We start from the raw sequence: 22,806 nt of genomic DNA on the forward strand, positions 1-22,806 counted from the left end.
GAGACAGTAATTTAGCAACAAATACAGTAATATTAATTAAAATATTTAAAAAAAAAAATTCAATTAACAGTTAAATTACTGTCTCCGACAGTTAAATAACTGCTGGAGACAGTAATTTAGCAACGAATACAGTAATATTAATTAAAAATATTTTTTTAAAGAATATAAAAGTCAATTAACAGTTAAATTACTGTCTCCGACAGTTAAATAACTGCTGGAGACAGTAATTTAGCAACGAATACAGTAATATTAATTAAAATATTTTTGAAGAAAAAAAAAAGTCAATTTACAGTTAAATAACTGCCGGAGACAGTAATTTAGCAGTCAAGACAATAATATTAATTAAAATATTTGTTTTAAGAAAAAAACAAAATTATACAAAAAAAAAAAAAAAGGTCAACGCCGGAGACCCGGCGGTCAACGGCAGTTGACCGACCGGAAAAAAATTTCAAAGAAAAAAAGTTTTTCAAAAAAAAAAAAAAAAAAAGTCAACGCCGGAGACCAGCGGTGTCCGGTGGTGGCGGGTCAAAATTGGGGTCAAAATTGAAATTATGGTTAAAATTGGTTAATTGATGAAATTTGGCTAAATTGGGGTGTAAATCATGAAATCGGAGTTCAATTGGGGTTCAATGAATTGGAGGTAATTTTTGTATATATAAAATGATTTTCCTTATTTGCAAATAAGTTTGAATGAGTTTGATTTATTTGAAAGACAAAAAAGTTGGATGTCCCTCTTCTAATTAAGTGCCCTTGTCATGGGTTTTTTTGTGATTTACCCTTATTAATAATGTATTGGTAACGTTGCTTTCCAAAACATTTACCAAACAATTAGCTTGCGGCGGTACCAAACTATTGTTATAAAATACTTGAAAAATAATAAATTCCTATACTAGATGCTACTGTTGTTTAGATAACATAGGTGATGTTTTTAGAAATAAATTATGAGTTTTTTTTCTGCATATAATTTGTTTTTTAGGTGTTTGCAAAAGAAGCTATTGCTTTTGCTTCTCTTAAAATAAGCTGCCATAAGTTATAATTTTAAAAGTACCCAGTATACCTGCTTTTCCCATTTTGGAAATAATCACTTAATTTCAAATTAATTCACAATCACTAACTTGTACCTTTAAATAAGTTTTTGCAAACACCATCTTAGTACGAGATTAGAAGATTACGTGCCCTATACTATCTCTATTATTGTAGACACGTGACATTTGAGTAGTTATTAAGAATTAAAATTTAAATGGGGCGGTCCATTTAATGAGTCGTGTAATACATATTCCACTTATTACATGACATGTGGAGAAATAACGTTAATTTAATGTTGGACTTTAACTATTGATGTTATCATAGTTATAAGGGTGGTTTTAGGTTTTCACCATTTATTGGGTTGCCGGTGATGGGAGACGGTAGGGGCAAGGGCGGGGGAGGTAAGGGAAGGATTTTATTTTCATTAATATATCGATCATTTGAAAGGTGGCACTGGCAGCAGAGGTCGTTTAATAACTGGAACCACGTATAAATCTTTTGCCCTCTTCGCGGAGGCCCCAAATTCTTCGGTCATATCCATTTCATTATGTTTCATTCCATGAGGCAACATCCAATCAAAATGGTAGAGAAGCATAGCCAGTGGTAGCTCCACATTCGCGATACCAAGTGAGATGGCGGGGCATATTCTCCTTCCCGCACCAAACGGGATATACTCGAAATGATTGCCCTTGTAATCAACCTGCACCAAATCATCAAGAAATCTTTCCGGTTCAAAACAATCAGGGTTTTCCCAATATTTGGGATCTCTGCTAATAGCCCACGCGTTGACGATGATTTTGGTGTCCACCGGTATTTCGTATCCGTCGATCTCGCATTTCTTCGTGCATTTTCTTGGAAGTAGTAGAGGCACTGGTGGATGCAACCTCAGAGCCTCCTTGATGATTGACTTCAAATACTTGAGTTCATCAATGTTTGATTCGTCAACGTATCCTAATTTATCGTCAAAAACTCGTCTAACTTCGTCTTGTGCCTTCTTCATGATTCTTGGATTTCTCATCATTTCTGCCATTGCCCAATCTAATGTAGTTGGTGGCGTCCCATTTCCACCCAACATATCCTAATAAGTAAATATCATCAAATCAAATTATATATACGACTTAATTTAATTAATGCATGAACTTTTTTTTCCCCTTACTTAATGTTATATTTTATTTTATTATTTATTTTATTTATTATTTTATTATTTATGAATTCAATGAACCTTTTTTTTTTCTCCTTTTAATGTTATATTTTATTTATTAAACATTCACAACACCTATTAAATTTTTATTTTGGGTGCAAATTTAGACCGGATGGACTATTTTAATAGAAAAATTGGATGACATAGAATGATTGACAGGTGGATATTTTAAATAAAAATATAATTAGAATTCTACTAATTGGAAAGAAAAAAAAGAAAACTCCAGCAGAACTCGTAACCCCTCTAACCCTAATTATAATCAAGGTGATTTATTAATAGTTAAGACTTAAGAATGCCAAGTGTCAAAAAAATATTGAAATCCGATTTATATTAAATTTCGGCTGATCCGCTCATAATTTAATCTCTTTTATTTTTCATATTGTAACTAAATAAATGTATTCAACTTAATTTCAGGAAAATATGAAATTCCAACAAATAAATTAAGTTTTGCATAAATCCCTATCGTAGAAAATATGCAGCACTAAATCCCCATTTGTTATGAATAAATGCGTAAAATCCCCTCTATAGTTAACGGAGTTAACTTTTAACCGAAAATGAGATTTCGTACAAAGTAAAATAAAATACAAGCGGGTTCTACGCAAGAAAAAAAAAACACAGAAGAATTTGGCGCAAGTTTTCTTTAACACGAGGGGTTTTATGCTGTTTACCCGACCACCGACAAAGTAATTATTGGCAAGAAAGAAAACTAACCAGGATTACAGCTTTGATGGTGTCATCAGTCAACGAAAGGTCAAGCCCATCATCCTGAAAACTGAGAAGAACATCTACCAGATCTTGTTGTTTCTCTCTCTCCTCATCATTATTAATGGCTGCTGCTAGTTTATGCTCATTGATGATTTCATCAAATATCTTATCTGCTTGTTGATGCAACTTCTTCACCTTCCTTCTCAACCCACTCATCATTTGAACTAGTTTAACCGAAGGGTAAACATCGGCAATGTTAAATCCGGCCGCTAAAACAAAAGCCTGTTTAATTATGGGCAGTAATCTCTCTTTAACCTCGGTTTTCTTACCAAGAGTCGTTCTAGAAATGAGAGCGTACGAGGAAGAGAAGAGTTTCTCGGTCAAATTGACAGCCTTATAATTATTTGCAGCAGCCAGCCACGTGGCAAGATCTAGAAACACTTCCTCTCTTATTGACCGGAAAGATTGAACGCGTTTCGCGGTCAACAGCTCCGACGTGCATATTTTCCTTAGCTGTCTCCAGTGATCCCCGTACGGTGAAAAGCTGATGCTTGTGCAGTTATAACTCAGAATCTCGGGTACTATAATTGACGGCCTCGATGCAAAGTTGATATCGTGGGTTTTCATCACCTGCTTCGCAGCTTCGGGGGACGAGATGATGACCGCGGAGAGTTCACCCAGCTGAAGGTGCATCACTGGACCGAATTTGAGGGACAATGCTTGTAGAGCACGATGGGGCACTGAGCCGAGAAGACTGTGCATGTTTCCTATCAAAGGCAATTTCCATGGCCCAGGTGGCAGTTTTTGACAAGTCGTCGTTGACTTTTTGTTACTGAGGATCAGTTTGAAGAAGCAAATTGAGATTGATATGATGAAAAGGGAGACAAGAATGGGTAGGGATGGAAACACAAGGAGATAACCCATAGTTAGTGCGATTAAGAGAGAAGGGGATCGGATATATTTGTTTTCAAGATTTGCACTACGTACGATATAATTGTGTGCAAACCGATATATGTTACCTTTTTATAATAGGGATCTTAAAAATAGGCCCTCAAACATTATAATTAGGTTAAATTACACTTACCTCTGAGGTATGCTAAAATACATTTAAGTTTCTGTAGTATAGGTAATTACAATCTCCCCTGCAACAGAAATCCTAACGGAATAATGCATTGAATAAATTATTTCGTTAGGGTTCTAACGGACTGTTAGTTTTAGGCAGTGGTTGGAACAGCATAGAGCTAGGGGTTGACATGACTCTACTTATAACATTTCTTAAATCCTTGTTATATATTTTATGTAAGATTTATAAATTTTCGTCTATGGTAGCATTAACATTCCCCACGGGAAATAAATATAGTGCTTATATGTCCCATGACATGAAATCCTGCCTCCAGTACTTGTTATAGGCCGTGTGGTTGTGATTACCAAGACCATTGGGAACTTAAAGTTATTTTAACATGTCTTAAGTGATACGAACCCCGTAAAACTTGTTACGAAACTCAATACTTTACACGGAAGAAAAAACACGGAACGACCAAAACAAAGGATTTAGATTGGCGGAAGCAAGCAATAATGACCTCGGCCATAGCTATAAAGAGCTATAAACCATTATTATCAAGTTGGTGAACATCACGTCGTACATGTGATTCCCGAACCGGCCGACTTTGCGTAGTTCCTTTAGTTGGGTAACGTCGTACAAGGTGAAATATAATATTGGTTTTTTGTTCTTTATAACCACAGAGTGAATATTATATTTAACCTATGGGGTCATTATTCCTTGTTTCCCCCAACTTGAATCTTTTATTTTGGACGTTCCGTGTTTTTGCTTCCGCGTAAGGTATTGGGTCTTGTAACAAGTTTTACAGTGTTCGTATCATCAGGATAATTACCCTTATATAGCGTAAACTGCACAAAGTACATTTGTGTAATCTCAAACTAGTAGAAACCCCTATGTGATAAAAAAAAAAAAAAAAAAAAAAAAAAATTAGCAAAAATCGCCATGCGATTTTTTTTAAATAACACAATCGATTCATAGTGATTTTTTTCATTGACCGAATGTAAAATGCCAAATATACCCTCTAGTAAAATAATTTAAATTAGAATAATGTAGAAAAATAAAAAATAGAGGCCAAATTATAATTTATGTTAAATTTCTAATCGAAACTTAATTTATTTCCCCAACCCACCACACCACCACCACCAAACTGTCAGCAACACCAACTCCACCACTGCAAACAGTTGCACCTAAAACGCCGGCCACTATCCAGCCAACCACCACCACCAATACGAACCCCAATCCCACCACCAATCTTATATCACTGCCGACATCATAAAATAAACACGCACACATATCAAAAATGGCTGCATTGCGGTTTTCTTCCCCTCTCTTCAAATTCTATGTTTCTTGCTTGAATTCGCCAGATTCTCACCACTTCACCCACACGTATCTCCAATCCACGTAGGATTTCTTGGTCCCCTTCTTCTTCGATTTATTGGTCTGATTACCCAGGGATCTGTTCTCGCAATTTCAAATCGCGAAACTTGAATTTAGAGATTTTTCTTCCCAATCTCATGGGTGGTGATAGCGGCGGCTAGGCTGTCGACGCTTCTGGTGGAATTAAATCTAACAAGAGAAGCCGCGGCGAGAATTCAGAGTGAGAGAAGAGAGAGGGAATCATCTCATAAGGGTAATTGTGTTATTTCACATAAAAAATAACAATAGCAGCCGTACAAATAGCGAGTGAGCCTCACGATCTCGTGTTAGGGGGTTTTGGTTTGTGTTAGGGGCGGTTTCTACTAATTAGAGATTAGATAAGAATACTTTTTGCAGTTTGACTTTAATTATAGGGGGTTTTTGTGCATAAATAAAAGAAACATTCATGTATATGTCAATATTACCCCCAACCCATTATAGGTTTATGGGCTATATATTTTCAGCAATAAGTCTATCCCTTTAATATTTATTATAAATAAAAGAAACATTCATGTATATGTCAATATTACCCCAACCCTTTATACCAAATTCTTAATTGTAATCTCAATTTAATCAATTTTGTCCACCAAAATCTAATTTTGACTACAAAAATCCAATTTTTACTTTTTTTTTTCAAATTTTTTTTTTTGCCGCCGGATTCCGGCGTTGACTTTTCGATTTTTTTTTCTTTTCCAGATTTTTTCCCGGTTTCTGGCGTTGAATTTTTTTTTCTTTCTTTTCTTCCGGATTTTTTCGCCGGTTTCCGGCGTTGACGGCGGCGGTCTCCGACGTTGACTTTTTTTTAGTGTTTTTTTAAGGTTTTTTTTTTTTTTTTTTGTTTGTTTGTTTGTTTTTTTTTTACGTTCGCCGCTAAACGTTGATCGTAATTGTGCTGTCACTGACAGTAAATTAACGTAATTATACTGTTAATGTCAGTTAATTAACGTAATTGTACTGCCGTTGACAATACATTTATGTAATTGTTCTGCCGTTGACAGTAAATTAACGTAATATTATTATTTTTTTTGTTTTTTGTTTTTTTTTTTTATTTTTTTTTTGATTTGTTGACAAGTCAACGTAATTATATTACTGTCGTTGACAGTAAAATAACTATAAACACAATAATATTACCGTCAACAACATCAATATTATTATTTGTTTGGGTTTTTTGTTTTGTTTGAGTTATTCACGGAGTAACATAATAATATTACTGTAAACACAATAATATTACTATGGTTGACGGTAATATTACTGTTGTTATAGTAATATTGTTGTCAACCACATCAAATTATTATTTTGTTTGGATTTTTTTGTTTGTTTGAGTTATTCACGGAGTAACGTAATAATATTACTGTCTATTATTGTAATATTACCGTGGTTGACGGTAATATTACTGTTGTTATAGTAATATTACTGTCACTCACTATTAATTCTTTTGGCTTTTTATTATGTTTACATTTGTTGAACGGTCAACATAGTAATATTACCCTATTACACAATAATAATGAGCTTTGTTATGTTAATATTACTGTGCTAGAGATTAATATAGCAATATTGTTGTGTTAAACTGTAGTTTAATTAATTTTACTGTGTTTAACAGTAATATAGTTAATATTACTGTCAATCACAGCAATATTGCTGTTTAAACGAAGAAAAAAAGTTACAGAAAGAAAGAAAAGAAAAAAAAATACGAAAAAGTAAACGTCGGAGGCCGGCGAAAAAATCCGGAAGAAAAAAAAATAAAAATAAAAAATAAAAATTGAAAAGTCAACGCCAGAGACCGGCGAGTAAAAAAAAATATTTTGGCTCAAAATTGAATAATTTGTGAAATTTGGGGTCAAATTGAGGTTAAATTAAGTTAAGGATGAAATTGGAGCATATTAAAGTATGAGGGGTTATTTTAGTCATTTACAAAAATATGGACCATGTGTAGATTTATTGGTAAATGAGTTTTTTTTTCTGGATCTCTTTATGAATAAATACCCATTGATGAGCTTATTTGTAATGACCCCTTAATTATATATAGGGAAATAAACAATTTTATTTTACTTTACTTTTTTAATTACATAAAAGTCATTGTAGCAACAAATTCTTATCTGCGATTTAAACAAACAAGAAAAATACTTGCACAAAGATAATTTTATTGAATTAAATATAAAATATTGCGGGTTAAAAACTCTAATTTAATCCTCTGATTCTTCTCTCAAGAACGAATATGTTTGACTTTGAATTTTGGAGTCGGGTCGTTGACTTGATTTTCTCCGGATTTGATTTTGATTTGAATAACGTCGTCCGAGGGTCTTGCGACTTGAATCTCGGATCGAACTCTGAACTTTGACGGGTGTTGACTTGAAGATCTTGGAGTTCTCGATGGATTTGGCCCTTCAATCTTCCTTCGATCTTAATTTGATGAAGAACGCACTCGATTTGATGAAGAACGCCTTGAATTTGATGAAGAACGCCTTGAATTATTGTAGAGAGAATTTTCTCCTACAGTTTTTTCTTCTTCTTGGGTTGTGTTTTCAATTGTGTAGGGAGGGTCCCTATTTATAGTGGTAAAATAAGAGTCCTACACAAAGTCTTCTTGATGACGTGGCGCGATTTGATTGGCCTTTATTAAATTGATATTTATCTCTTGTAACTTGAAAGAGAAGAAACAATCCTATTGACCAAAAAATAATTGATATTTATCTCCATGACTTGTCTTGCAAGACAAGATATAATTGAATTTAGACACAATTTAATTGGCTAATTTAATTAACCAATTAATTAATTTTATGCGTCTATAAATGCCCCCTCGAGACTTGTTCACGGACAATGCGTCTTGGAGTGAATGAGTCTCGATATTTGCTTAACTTCAATTGCAGCATGATCTAGCAAAGCACATACATCTTTGAAATCATGACTGAACTTAGAGAAATTCTAAGTTGCCTACCTACCCTATAAAGGGATCAAGTCATAACGTAGTTCAAACTATATCCTTTTGAGGGATTCCATGCACAGTTTATACTCATGTGGACAAGGAGAAATATATGCAGTTTAAGCTCGTGTCGAAGGAGCATTTGACTTGAATTTGTGGATAGTTTACGCTCGTATCAAGGAGCCTTGACTTGATTTCAATATATAGATAGTTTATGCTCGTATCGAGGAGCCTTGACTTGATTTGGACATATAGATAGTTTATGCTCGTATCAAGGAGCCTTGACTTGATTTGGATATATAGATAGTTTATGCTCGTATCGAGGAGCCTTGACTTGATTTGGATATTTAGATAGTTTATGCTCGTATCAAGGAGCCTTGATTTGATCTGGATATGTAGATAGTTTATGCTCGTATCAAGGAACCTTGATTTGGTTTGGATATGTGGAACTTTTAAACTCGTGTCAAGGAGTACTTCACTTGATTTGGACATGTAGACCTTTTAAAACTCGTGTCAAGGAGTACTTCATTCGATTTGGACATGTAGGAACTTTTAAACTCATGTCAATGAGTACTTCATTTGATTTGGACTTGTAGACCTTTTAAACTCGTGTCAAGGAGTGCTTCATTTGATTTGGACTTGTAGACCTTTTAAAATCGTGTCAAGGAGTGCTTCATTTGATATGGACATGTAAACCTTTTATACTCGTGTCAAGGAGTACTTCATTTGATTTGGACATGTAGACCTTTTAAACTCGTGTCAAAGAGTAGTTCATTTGATTCGGACATGTAGACCTTTTAAACTCGTGTCAAGGAGTACTTCATTTGGACATGTAGACCTTTTTAAACTCGTGTCAAGGAGTGTTTCACTTGATTTGAACTTGTAGACCTTTTAAACTCGTGTCAAGGAGTATTTCATTTGATTCGGACATGTAGACCTTTTAACTCGTGTCAAAGAGTACTTCATTTGGACATGTAGACCTTTTAAACTCGTGTCAAGGAGTGTTTCACTTGATTTGAACTTGTAGACCTTTTAAACTCGTGTCAAAGAGTGTTTAACTTGATTTGACTTGTCATATTGCACAGAGTGTTGTTTCTTCAGAAGACTTGTCCCCATCATCATCATCTTCTTGTTCTTCTTCGACATATTCTTCATTGGGCTGGTTCGACTTTTGGATTGAAGGTTCTTCACCTCCATTTGCAATTATGCTCAATTCCATATCATGTGCTCGAGTGGCCAACTCTTCAAAACTTCTTGGTTGAATTCCTTGAAGGATATATCGGAGTCCCCATTGTATTCCTTGGATGCACAGTTCCAGAGCTGATGTCTCAAGCAGTCGATCCTTGCAATTAAGACTCAAATTTCTCCAACGGTTGATGTAGTCGATGACATGTTTTTTCTTCCATTGGCGGGAATTGGTGAGCTCAATCATGCTGACAGTTCTTCGAGTGCTGTAAAAGCGGTTGAGAAATTCTTCCTCTAAATGCTTCCAACTATCAATGGAGTTTGCCTCCAAACTAATGTACCAATCAAACGCGTTGTCTTTGAGCGATCCGACGAATTGCTTGACGAGGTGATCTCCGTACGTTCCGGCGTCATTGCAAGTCTCCACGAGGTGTGCCCTTGTTGGTTGGGGTTGCCTTTGCCGTCAAATTGTTGAAACTTTGGAGGTATGTAGCCCATTGGCATCTTTAGATCATCAATCCTTGGCGTGTAGGGCTTGACTTGACATAGGTTGACGGCGACTTAGAGCTTCCTTCCAACTTGTCTTTGATGGTTTCACTGTTCAGCGTCATTACTAGATCTACATGAATCAGCCCTTCGGAAGTAACTTGAAATTCTTGAGCTGGAGCCTTCTCGTTTTCAACTGATTGTTGCTTTGTGGATGTCGCAGATTCGTCTTGAGACTCTATCTGATCCACAACTTGACTAGCATCGGCTTTGTCCATCTTGTCGATCAAGTTGGCAATTTGAGAATCTCGTTGTTGAACATGCTTTCTGAGTCCCTTAATAGCCTTGGCCAAACTTGCAATTTGCTCTTCCATAGTTGTCATAGTTGTAGCGTTTGTTGTCATAACGGATACCATCGCTGAGTAGCTTGATGTTGCATGAAGCGTGGGCTGTGAAATCTCTCATTTTGAGCCTTCCATGTCTGCGCTTGTGTTGACAAGAGGTGGTAAGCCTTTCTGAACGGTTTGGGGCGACGAGCTAGTCTTGGAGGATTCTTGTAGCTTATTAGCCATACTCCTTGTAACTAAGCCCACACTTGATGAATCTGAAGTAACAGTCTTCATTGCAAACGTGGAGCAGTCACTACAACACTTTGAGGATCTTCGAGAGAGAAAAGAGATGAGAGGTAGAGATGTCCCACCGGGCGTGCCAAAATTTGTAGCAATAAATTCTTATCTGCGATTTAAACAAACAAGAAAAATACTTGCACGAAGATAATTTTATTGAATTAAATATAAAATATTGCGGGTTACAAACTCTAATTTAATCCTCTGATTCTTCTCTCAAGAACGAATATGTTTGACTTTGAATTTCGGAGTCGGGTCGTTGACTTGATCTTCTCCGGATTTGATTTGGATTTGAATAACGTCGTCCGAGGGTCTTGCGACTTGAATCTCGGATCGAACGCTGAACTTTGACGGGCTTTGACTTGAATATCTTGGAGTTCTCGATGGATTTGGCCCTTCAATCTTCCTTCGATCTTAATTTGTTGAAGAACGCCCTCGATTTGATGAGGAACGCCTTAAATTTGATGAGGAACGCCTTGAATTATTGTAGAGAGAATTTTCTCCTACAGTTTTTTCTTCTTATTCGGTTATGTTTTCAATTGTGTAGGGAGGGTCCCTATTTATAGTGGTAGAATAAGAGTCCTACACAAAGTCTTCTTGATGAAGTGGCGCGATTTGATTGGCCTTTATTAAATTAATATTTATATCTTGTAACTTGAAAGAGAAGAAACAATCCTATTGGCCAATAATTAATTGATATTTATCTCCATGACTTGTCTTGCAAGACAAGATATAATTGAATTTAGACACAATTTAATTGGCTAATTTAATTAACCAATTAATTAATTTTATGCGTCTACAGTCATATTCTTTAATAGTTTTAATATATTGGGGTCATTACAAATAAGCTCATCAATGGGTACTTATTGGTTTTTTCGGACGTTTTCTAGGATCAGAAGGAACTGCTATAATAACCACCACGTGCGTTTCATTCATAAAGAGATCCAAACAAAAAACTTCTTTACAAATAAGTCCACACATGGTCCAGATTTTTGTAAAAGACTAAAATAGCCGCTCATACTTTAATATGCTCCAATTTCATCCTTAATTTAATTTAACCTCAATTTCACCCCAAATTTCACATATTCAATTTTGACCCAAATTTTTTTTTTTTCAAAATTTTTTTTTTCAATTTTTTTGTGGCCGGATTCCGGCGTTGACTTTTCATTTTTCTTTTCTTCCGGATTTTTTCGCCGGTTTCCGGGGTTGACTTTTTCGATTTTTTATTTTATTTTTTTCTTTCTTTCTGTAACATTTTTTTTTCGTTTAAATAGCAATATTGCTGTGATTGTCAGTAATATCAACTATATTACTGTTAAACACAGTAAAATTATCTAAACTACAGTTTAACACAGCAATATTGCTATATTAATCTCTAGCAGAGTAATATTAACACAACAAAACTCATTATTATTGTGTAATAGAGTAATATTACTATGTTGACCGTTCAACAAATGTAAACATAATAAAAAGCCAAAAGAATTAATATTACTGTGAGTGATTGTAATATTACTATAACAACAGTAATATTACCGTCAACGACAGTAGTATTACAATAATAGACAGTAATATTACTACGTTACTCCGTGAATAACTCAAACAAACAAAAAAATCCAAACAAAATAATAATATTGATGTGGTTGACAACAATATTACTATAACAACAGTAATATTACCGTCAACCACAATAATATTATTGTGTTTACAGTAATATTACAGTAATAGACAGTAATATTATTACGTTACTCCGTGAATAACTCAAACAAAACAAAAAACCCAAAAAAATAATAAAATTGATGTTGTTGAAATATTATTGTGTTTACAGTTATTTTACTGTCAACGACAGTAATATAATTACGTTGATTTTTCAACAAATAAAAAAAATAAAAAATAAAATAACAAAAAATAAAAAATAATAATATTACGTTAATTTACTGTCAACGGCAGAACAATTACATAAATGTATTGTCAACGGCAGTACAATTACGTTAATTAACTGTCATTGACAGTATAATTACGTTAATTTACTGTGAGTGATAGCACAATTACGGTCAATATTTAGCGGCAGACGTAAAAAAAAAAAAAAAAAAAAAAAAAAAAAAAAAAAAAAAAACTTAAAAAAAACACTAAAAAAAGTCAACGCCGGAAGCCGGCGAAAAAATCCGGAAAAAAAAAAAGTCAACGCCGGAGATCAGCGAAAAAATCCGAAAGAAAAAAAAACGAAAAGTCAACGCTAGAATCTAGCGGCCAAAAAAACAATTTTGAAAAAAAAAAGTTTTTGAAAAAAAAAGTCAAAATTGGATTTTTGTAGTCAAAATTGAATTTTTTGGACAAAATTGATTAAATTGGGGTTACAATTAAGAATTGGATATAAAGGGTTGGGGGTAATATTAGCATATACATGAATATTTCATTTATTATTTATAATAAATATTAAATGGATGGGCTTATTGGTGAAAGAGATATAGCCCCTAAACCTAGAATAATAAAGATGCTTGGTTGGAGACTTATGCACAAAAACCCCTTATTATATTTCTCAAAAAAAAAAAGTTTTAATACTACCTCCTCGTCACCGACAGCCGTAGCAAGGCACGGCCATCTAGACATAAAGAAACATTCACTACTGTCTGGACATCAAAACCTCTACCGTCTTCGAGGAGTCTGGACATCAAAACACCTCCACAGCCAGAATTCAAACATGCCTCCTCTCATAAATTGGTAACTTCCTCCTCTACGGCCCCGCCAAACGCTTCGCATGGCATAGCTTTTCCCAATTGTCCGGTACACTCCGATTTTTTTAGCTTCCATCGATTTTAGTATTGTTATGTGACAGTTTACGTAATCAAGTCAATTAATAAATGAACTATGTTTCTTTTATAGTCGATTTATTATTTTTTGGTCTAATATACGCTTTAATATTTTACTCAACTATAGTCGGTTAATAAATCAACAACCCAAACAACGTAATCGATTTATGTCCAGCATAATCCAGAATTTCGCCAAAAAAAAACATAAGGTAATCTAGAATTCAATTCCAAAACTCTATTTACCAGGGCCAACAAAAAAAACACTTTAATGTTACCAATTACTGACACATTGAAAACCTACTACATTATATTAGTCGTTTCTCTTAAATGGCTAAAGAAGAGGTTGTAGGAAATTCGTGGTTGAGTCGTGCTACTACATATATATTAGCACATATGACCATATGTCTGATTATTAATATTGTATTGGTAATGTTGGTATCCAAAGCATTTACCATACAACTAGGTAGAGGCGGTGCCAAACTATTGTTATAAAATACTTGAAAAATAATATATTAAATGCTAGTTTTGTTTAGAACTTGGTACGTGATTAGAAGATTATGTGCCCTATGCTATCTCTATTATTGTACACAAGACATTTGAATAGTTATTAAGAGATTAAACTTAAATCGGACGGTCTATTTAATTAGTTGTATAGTACGGATTCCGCTTATTACATGACATGTGGAGAAATAACTTTAATTTAATGTGTGACTTTAGGGGTTGTCTAGGGTCCGAGAGGGTTGTACTTCTCGGACCATAATCAACCAATACAAATGTGACACGTAGGATTAGTACGTACCCTGTAAAAAAAGTACGAACCCTGGGTTATATGTAAAATTACATAAATGCCCATTCTAATTAAACTTAAAACTTAATTATAAAAACAAATTAAAAGTTTAATTACAAATCAACAAATTAAAAATTGTATTAAAATAACTAGTAATCTTGCACCTAATCTAATAAATCGTAAACCCTACTTCATTGACATCAATCGTGCTTGCAATGCTTCTCCTTCGTCATCAATCGCTACCTCCGGCCCGGGAAGCATCGTTTCCTTTTTCATCGTATTGTGGTAAGTATCTATTCCGTTTTAAAAATTGGTAAAGGATTCAATTCACATCTGGAGGATTTCTCATCACCGTTGGATGACCTAATAATTTTTAATGTTCAATCAGAGTAAATAATTTGATCATTTTATTAAGTTTTTCTCATTCAATTTAGCGTCTGGTGTTTTTTTTTTACCGTGTGACTGTGTGCATCTTGTTAAATTGTTTGTTTGAAATTCAATAACTATATGATAAATTTTGTGTTGATTTCAATTGATGGATTTGGTGGATCACTAAGTAAAATCTTCATACATTTTCATATTGGAGTAGTAAGCTAATTTTGTAGAATATAAGAACACATAAGGATATTCTACCAGAAGTGTTGCTAAAGAGTTACTATTGAAATGATCCATACACTTACTTTTTTCCTTTTGTGTGATATAATTTGGTTATTTAATTTGATGTAATAACATTGGTGTGCTCCGAGAGATCAAGAACACTTCGTTTCCTATAGCTTATGTGAATGGCAAAATGCAGAAATTGAGGCTTTTTGTGCCTTTATTTAATTTTTTTTTTCTTTCCGAAAACTCAAGAACGCAAAGTTAATCAAGCTTCAAGTACAACCACAACCATAGAAATAGGATAATACTTTTAAACGCCGATGTGTTTTTGTTATTAGGTTCCTGAAGTGCTTGCAACAAGTGAAGACATAATTATTTACAATCAAGATCAAGTTGGAGGCTGTGACGAATCTGTTTTCGATATCTGTCTTCCTGACAAAAAAATTGTGATTGTAAATTTGAAAGTGTTATCTTATATTTTTCAGTCGGAGCAGCACACTCTGGGAGCAATTCCCATGTTAAATGAATCTTATTGAAACAAGTTGTAGACTTTAAGAAAGTCTGGTTACTTATTTATTAATTTTTTTGTAATGACTTATGTGATGGTGTGTAAGGAAAATAGTATTGTGGAGGATTCAACATGTTACGTCATTTGCTGCTGGTTTTAACAAATTTTACCTTGTCGTGTTGGTTAAGAAATATGCCGAGAAAAATAAAAGGGTTACTAGTTTCTTCCTTTTTCTGTTGGGATTTTGTTCAGTATAATTTCAAAATAGCAAAAACTCAACCGATCTTCCTTAAAAGAAAATCAAACAAAAGAATCCCGCAAAATTAAAGAATGGCACGAGAATGATGAGTTGTGAAGAAGTGCTAAGAATGGGTATGGCTTCTTGAAGAAGTGTTGTTGAATAGTTGAATACGAGTGTATTCCGTAATTTTTTTATTTATTCTGATGGCATTGCAAGATTTTAAAACGCAAGCTCACTAAATATATATTTTTCATTTTCACAGATCGAGAAATTCCACCCCACCAGCTCGTGTTGGTGTTTCCATATTTTATTTAAAAATGTTACAAACGTCTGAGCTACAATAAGAGAATATAAAAATATCAAGATACACAAATCCCCGACAATCATTTTTGACATGTTGCCTTAATTTTCAATTCCCTGTTGCAAACCATACAATACAATTTTGAGGTGTACTTTGAAGTAATCCTTTTTGGCATATGTCTTCTCCAACTGCAGTTCAAACCTGCACGAGTAAATATGTCAAATTATGAATACAGCTCAACAAATCAGCCCACAATCATGGAACTAACGTTTATACACGTCTGTTTTCATAGAAAAATACTAGCAAAACCCATTTTCTCTCTACTAAACTGTCAAATGCTAGGTGTTATAACATCCCATGAACACACCATGCATGTAGTCATGTCAACTTTTTAAGATTAACGAATAATGTACAACACATGAATACAACAAATTCCAGTGTTTAAACCTGGACAGCAGATATGATATTTATCTCCCAATGTATCAAACTTCAATTCAATAGTGCTCTCCCTTAAAAAACGAACAGATCTAAACACAGAATTATAACATAGAATCTAGTTAACATATTACTGTGAAATCCTAACAACTAGAAGTGCTGAAAACACATAAAAAATAGAAGGATCTTTAGTCTTGTTTCAATATAAAACACCGCCAAGCTTCACCAAGAGGGCCAGGCATGCCAAAATTTAATCAATAGGAAAATATAATATGCCTAACTAATATTCAAATCAAAATTTCAAGGAATCTCTTAAATAAAAATGCAGACTACCCGAATATATAGTAAAAACAATGTCAAAATTTTATGGGAAAAGAAAAAACCCATCAATAAAAAGGATAGGAAATAATTGATTGTTCATACATTTCAAACAAAAATATGCAGAATACAAGAATAACATGAACCATCTCAATAATAATAAGAAATTGCAAACTACATGAACATAGAGGCATATAAAAAAAGGGCAGTTTCAGTTATTTAATATTATGCCGAAAACTACTTCAAACGATATAATTATTAAATACTATGAAACCCAAAAAAAAGAACTGTACCTTCATGAAACAAAATCTAAACTAGGGTCAAAGTAAAATTCGGGTAACTACCAACAATCCCAGTGCAATTGATGGTTAATTGTTGTTTGAAAGACATAATAATATAATATGCCTCTTGCATTCGAATTTTGCCAGTAAATGCAATGTAAATGTAAAATAGGTTAGAAACAATTCTATAAAACACGAACTCATTTAAAAAAAAAAAAGAACTAAAATATTCAACAATTGATATTTACCGGAACCCATGGTTTCTGCAGATCTCAATCTCGAGGGAGAGTTGCAGAGAATCAAATCCCCCCCAACACACACCCACACCCCAATTCGTCGATCCCTGACTCGCTACCCATTACCAACTACACCTCTGTCTTAGCAATTGAATTGTTCCTAAAAATCTGACGAGATTCTGGACAACTGTATGGAGAATTAGAAATAAAAGCATATAAACCCTAATTTCTTGAATTCGCACATGTTCAGAGAGTTTATGGATTTATGTTAATGTTTCAATTTTTGTTTCCTCTCGTATATTTTCCATTGAATTCATGAATAAATGAAATATTTTGATTATTAATTTGAATATTTACTCAAAAAAAAAAAAGATTATTAATTTTGAATATAAGGTTAAGAAGGTAAATTATGTGAAGTACGATGGGGTATGATGCGAGTACGAATATGTTTTCATAGGTACGTACATTATTTGATGGGGTCTTGGTGTCGTACTGCACTGTACATCAGATCAACGAACAAGATTTTTTGTGCAATGATTTATACGGCTAAGATCAATTTTTTTATGGTCCGAGAAGTACAACCCTCTCGGACCCTAGACAACCCCTTGACTTTAACTATTGATGTTATCATAATTAGGGACTTAGGGTAGTTTTAGGTTTTCACCATTTATTGGGTTGCCGGTGATGGGAGACGGTAGGGCAAGGTAAGTCATGGATTTTATTTTATTTTAATTGTGTTTACTTTCTTATTCATTTTATATTTACTATTAAAAACTATGATGTAATTACGTCAAATTGAATAGTACATACATACAGTATGCACCATTTGTGTAAAAAATCATAACATATTTAAAAAAATCATACTATTTAAGAATTAATAATTAAGATATTGTAATTAAATAGACAATATAAAATTTTATTAGTAGTAAATATTGTTTAATTTTTATCAAAGAAATTAAAATAATTTTATATTTCTTTTAGTACCTTGTCAAATATTTTTTTTGTTGGATTTTTGAAATTCTACAAATGCAGAATTATTGGTTAATAATTTTGATTTCCAAACGGTTTCCTATACAGCTTAGTTTAGCTAGCAGTGCCAGGCAAATTATATACCGTTAAACCTCTATAAATTAATATAGTTGGTACCATCAAAATTTCATTAATTTAGCCAAATATTAATTAATTTATACATTAATTAATAACTTATTAACTTAAGAAATTACTTTTATTATTAACTTTATCATTATTTTTTTAATTTTTCATATTGCAATGGACTATGGTTAAATCATATTATCACTTATACTACTAAAATCCCTACATAACGATATGTGCATAAAATTTAAGATTATTTAACCTCGATATTTTAAAATCAATCTTAGTCATTCACAACTATTTCATCTTATTTCTAGACATGTTTCTTATATATTGGTTATTATTATTTATTTTTAATTTTTTTTGTTATTTCTAAGTAATTCTCAATTAACTTGATAATATTCACTTACATGTTTATGATAAGTCATTGAAAAACTTTGTTATCAGTTTTATATGAGTTACATTTTATTTAATAATTTAAGAAAATAAATTTCAACTTTCAAAATATATTATAATATATATATGAAAAGATTATCATACTTTTAATATAACATAATATAAATATTTTTAATGGTATAAGTAAATAATAATTCGTTTAAGTTTGTATTATTCTATTTTCATATTTGTGGAATATACGTGATAAAAATTATATGAGAATTAATTTAAATTTTGAAACTATTTTTGATATCTAATGCTTAAACATTATAAAATTAATTAAACACGTGCGAGGCACGTGCTTTTTTCTAGTAACTGGAAGTGCATGAATAATTATTCAAGAATGAAGATTCACATAATAAGTTGTTTAATGAGATTTTCAACAAAGAATATATGAGCACAAAATAACTTTTATGTTCTTCATTAAGATGCTATACGATACTATCGTGAATATGTTTAAGCAAAAAAATTAGAATGATACTCTTAGACCATAACAACCAATCATTATTATTTATTATCTACCGATCACATATAATACGCGGAAGTATTTCACAATCCTGTCATTTTCTTATCACCATTTATGTTTCTTTAACTAAGTCCATTACTTAAAGCATGAACAATTGCAGTAAGAGATTTAAATGAGGAAGTGGCTTACACGAAATATAGGATTATGATAGTCATCCTTAAAGCATCATATACGATGATCTGGTGTATCATATCGTCCATCACAGAGGTCCAACCCACCAAGGAATGCAATTATTTTTCGATTATTTCATGTCATTTGGTGTCAACTATCACCTATTTCTGATGTTGACTGTAGAAGATCCGACAAACCTAAATAGATGATGAAAAACTACGTGTTGCATATTGTTTTTTCTGCATGTGGTTTTATTTATTGCAATTTGTTGAATTGTTTTTCGGATTTTCGTGCATTTCGCTATAAAATTCCGAAAAATAGTGAAAACATTGTGAAAATTCCCATTATGTCCGAATTTGGATCAAGAGATTATAAATTAATGGAATTTGTAAAATTTCGGAAATGCTTATAATATTATGATCATTGGAAAACTCTTGAAATGTCACTCTAAAGAAAAGACATTGTTGAAATTTAACGTATAAAAATAATTACGGTAAAAAAAAAATTATTTAACATATTTTGTAGTTTACTAACAGGTCCTTGACATAAAAATTATAATACTAAAAAGTAATTATTATACATTATTATTTATTAACTTATTATATTTTTATGTTTTTTTTACATAGTTGACTATGGTTAAATGTATTATTACTTATACTACTAAAATCCATAAATAACGATAAGTACATAAAATTTAAGAATTTATTTAACCTCGATATTTTAAAACCAATCTTAGTCATTCACAATTATTTCATCTTATTTCTAGACATGTTTCTTATATATTGGTTATTATTATTTATTTTTAATTTTTTTTGTTATTTCTAAATAATTCTTAATTAACTTGATAATGTTCACTTACATGTTTATGATAAGTCATTGAAAAACTTTGTTATCAGTTTTATATATGAGTTACATTTTGTTTAATAATTTAAGAAAATAAATTTCAACTTTCAAAATATATTATAATATATGAAAAGATTATCATACTTTTAATATAACATAATATAAATATTTTTAATGGCATAAGTGAATAATAATTCATTTGAGTTTGTATTATTCCATTTTCATATTTGTGGAATATACGTGATAGAAATTATATGAGAATTAATTAAAATTTTGAAACTATTTTTGGTATCTAATGTTTAAACATTATAAAATTAATTAAACACGTGCGAGGCACGTGCTTTTTTCTAGTAACTGGAAGTGCATGAATAATTATTCAAGAATGAAGATTCACAATAAGTTGTTTAATGAGATTTTCAATAAAGAAAATTTGAGCACAAAATAATTTTTATGTTCTCCATTAAGATGCTATAAGATACTATTGTGAATATTTAAGCAGAAAAATAACAATGATACTCTTAGGCCGTAACAACCAATCATTATTATTTATTTTCTACCAATTACATATAATACTCGGAAGTATTTCACAATCCTGTTATTTTCTTATCACCATTTATGTTTCTTTAACCAAGTTCATTACTTAAAGCATGAACAATTGCAGTAAGAGATTTAAATGAGGAAGTGGCTTACACGAAATATAGGATTATGATAGTCATGCTTAAAGACAGTATCGAGATTATCATATAATCGATGATCTGGTGTATCATATCGCCCATCACAAATATCCAAACCACCAAGAAATGCATTTATTTTCCGATTATTTTCATGTCATTTGGTGTCTACTATCACATATTTCTCATGTTGACTGTAGAAGATCCGACAAACCTAAAGAGTTGATGAAAAGTACAAATGGTCATTGCCTAAGGTTTTTCAGAAAGTCAACCATAATTCAAGATTATTAAGCCATTAGTGTAATTGATTGACATAGAGTAAAATGTAAAGCATGCATGTGGTATGATATTGTTAATCTTGTAACGAGCATTCAATACACAAGTGACAGAGGAGTGCTTGAAATTTTGTGAGTTTCTTTGTCATGCGTTTGCTTCAATCCTCCTTGTATTTGAATAGTTCAACCATATAACATAATATACTCGACAACTGGGACTTATACGTACGTATTACAACAAAATGTAATAATTGATAACAATAATTTTCTTACAATTTAAAAAATGTAATTGTCTTGTGAAGTCTTATCATCCCAAATGAGTAGTACAACTTCACACTTTGTTGAGACTTGTACTTGAGCAACTCCCCTAAATTCAAGTCCCCTTCATTTGGCAGTGGACCATTTGTAATGGTTTACTGTCTTCCCTCACCAGACTCACCTTGTGGTATTTAAACATATACCAAATTATGTGCCTCCAATATTGCATGTAATATATCTTCCCAACATTTTTTGTGCTCAAATTTCCTCCCGTAATTCAATCCAATTTTGGGTAGCCTCCCATCAATCACGTGCGCGTTTTGATAAAGAGTGAATTTCCCTCCATGTTGAGGTGGAAAATAACTACATTTTACTGAATAACTTTCTGAGATACCACTCATGTAACTTGGATTTATATCACAAGCAGTGAATGTGATTTGCAATCTTATTGCAGTATAAGTCCCATCCGATCCTACTACTGGAAACCATTCATCTATTAGCTCGTCTGCAACAATTCGTTTTGCTGAATGAAGGCATCTGGTTCCCTTTTGGATATATAAGTGTCAATAATAGCGAATCTGACCTGTTATCAGCCAAAATATTAGAACTTTTTATTATTGGAGATATTAATATGAAATGATATATTTCACTAATAGCTTAAATTTTTTGTTGAGATGGTCATTCAACATGGTATCAGAGCCAGGCCAAATGAAGAAGGTCCTGAGATTGAATCCCACCCCTACCCATTTCAAATATATCAAGTACAAGACTTCAAATGTAATTCGCATGCACTTAAGAGGGCGTATTGGAGATATTAATATTAAATGATACATTTTACTAATAGTTTAAGCTTTTGGTTGAGATGGTCATTCAACAGTTATAGGGTAAAAACATTTTGAGTTCTGCAGCAGCAACTCGAGTGAAATATTTTTCTTCAAAGTTTGTCTTTGCAAACTCACATCATATTCCTCTTCATTCACGATATCCCCCAAAAGCTCCTCTCCAAGCTCCATCAAACCCGACAGAGCCATCGCCCTCGACACAGAGGAAGTCGCGTCTCGCATTCTCAAGGAGCATGGGCTGGAGCTGCTGCGGTTCAAGACATCGGCTCTCGATTCGCTGGATGCTGCTGCTGGGCGCGAAGTCCGTGAGTGACGAAGAGAGAGGGGACGTGCTATTCAAGAGGGTGGAATTGAGCGTGTCGGGGCGGTGGAAGACCGGGTGGATTCAACTGTTGAAAGGAGATAAAAGAATAAAAAGGTTGGAAGATGAGGTATAAATTGGAGGGATCGAATCGGAATAGATAGGGGTATAAATTGGAGGGATCGAATCGGAATTAACCCTATCGGAACAAAACGAAATTATTTTTTCGGAAGTAAAAACTAAAAAAAAAAGAAAAGTAAAATTAAAATTTCAGAAATTGATATAGAAAATTTTAATTCCAAAATAAAAAATC

At 32.7% G+C, this 22,806-nt stretch overlaps 1 protein-coding gene across 1 annotated transcript; it reads right to left on the minus strand.

Moving 5' to 3' along the window:
- Positions 1-1,322: 1,322 nt before the first annotated feature.
- On the minus strand, positions 1,323-3,998 carry LOC148768486 (salviol synthase-like). Its single transcript, XM_088821129.1, has 2 exons — positions 2,939-3,998; positions 1,323-2,104 (listed from the first exon to the last, which is right to left on the minus strand). Exons 1-2 carry the CDS (start codon positions 3,854-3,856, stop codon positions 1,463-1,465), a joined length of 1,560 nt encoding a protein of 519 aa, XP_088677255.1. The 5' UTR covers positions 3,857-3,998; the 3' UTR covers positions 1,323-1,462.
- Positions 3,999-22,806: the final 18,808 nt, after the last annotated feature.

This window comes from Erythranthe guttata, chromosome 8 (genome assembly GCF_056151865.1).
Source record: "Erythranthe guttata isolate IM_541 chromosome 8, IM_541, whole genome shotgun sequence".
Lineage (NCBI taxonomy): Eukaryota > Viridiplantae > Streptophyta > Magnoliopsida > Lamiales > Phrymaceae > Erythranthe > Erythranthe guttata.

Bases quoted from the DNA above. Each gene is read 5' to 3' on its own strand.
- LOC148768486 (XM_088821129.1), bottom strand. From the start codon at position 3,856: ATGGGTTATCTCCTTGTGTTTCCATCCCTACCCATTCTTGTCTCCCTT. The intron at 2,105-2,938 runs GTTAGTTTTCTT...TTTACTTATTAG, and splicing joins CCATCAAAGCTGTAATCCTG to GATATGTTGGGTGGAAATGG.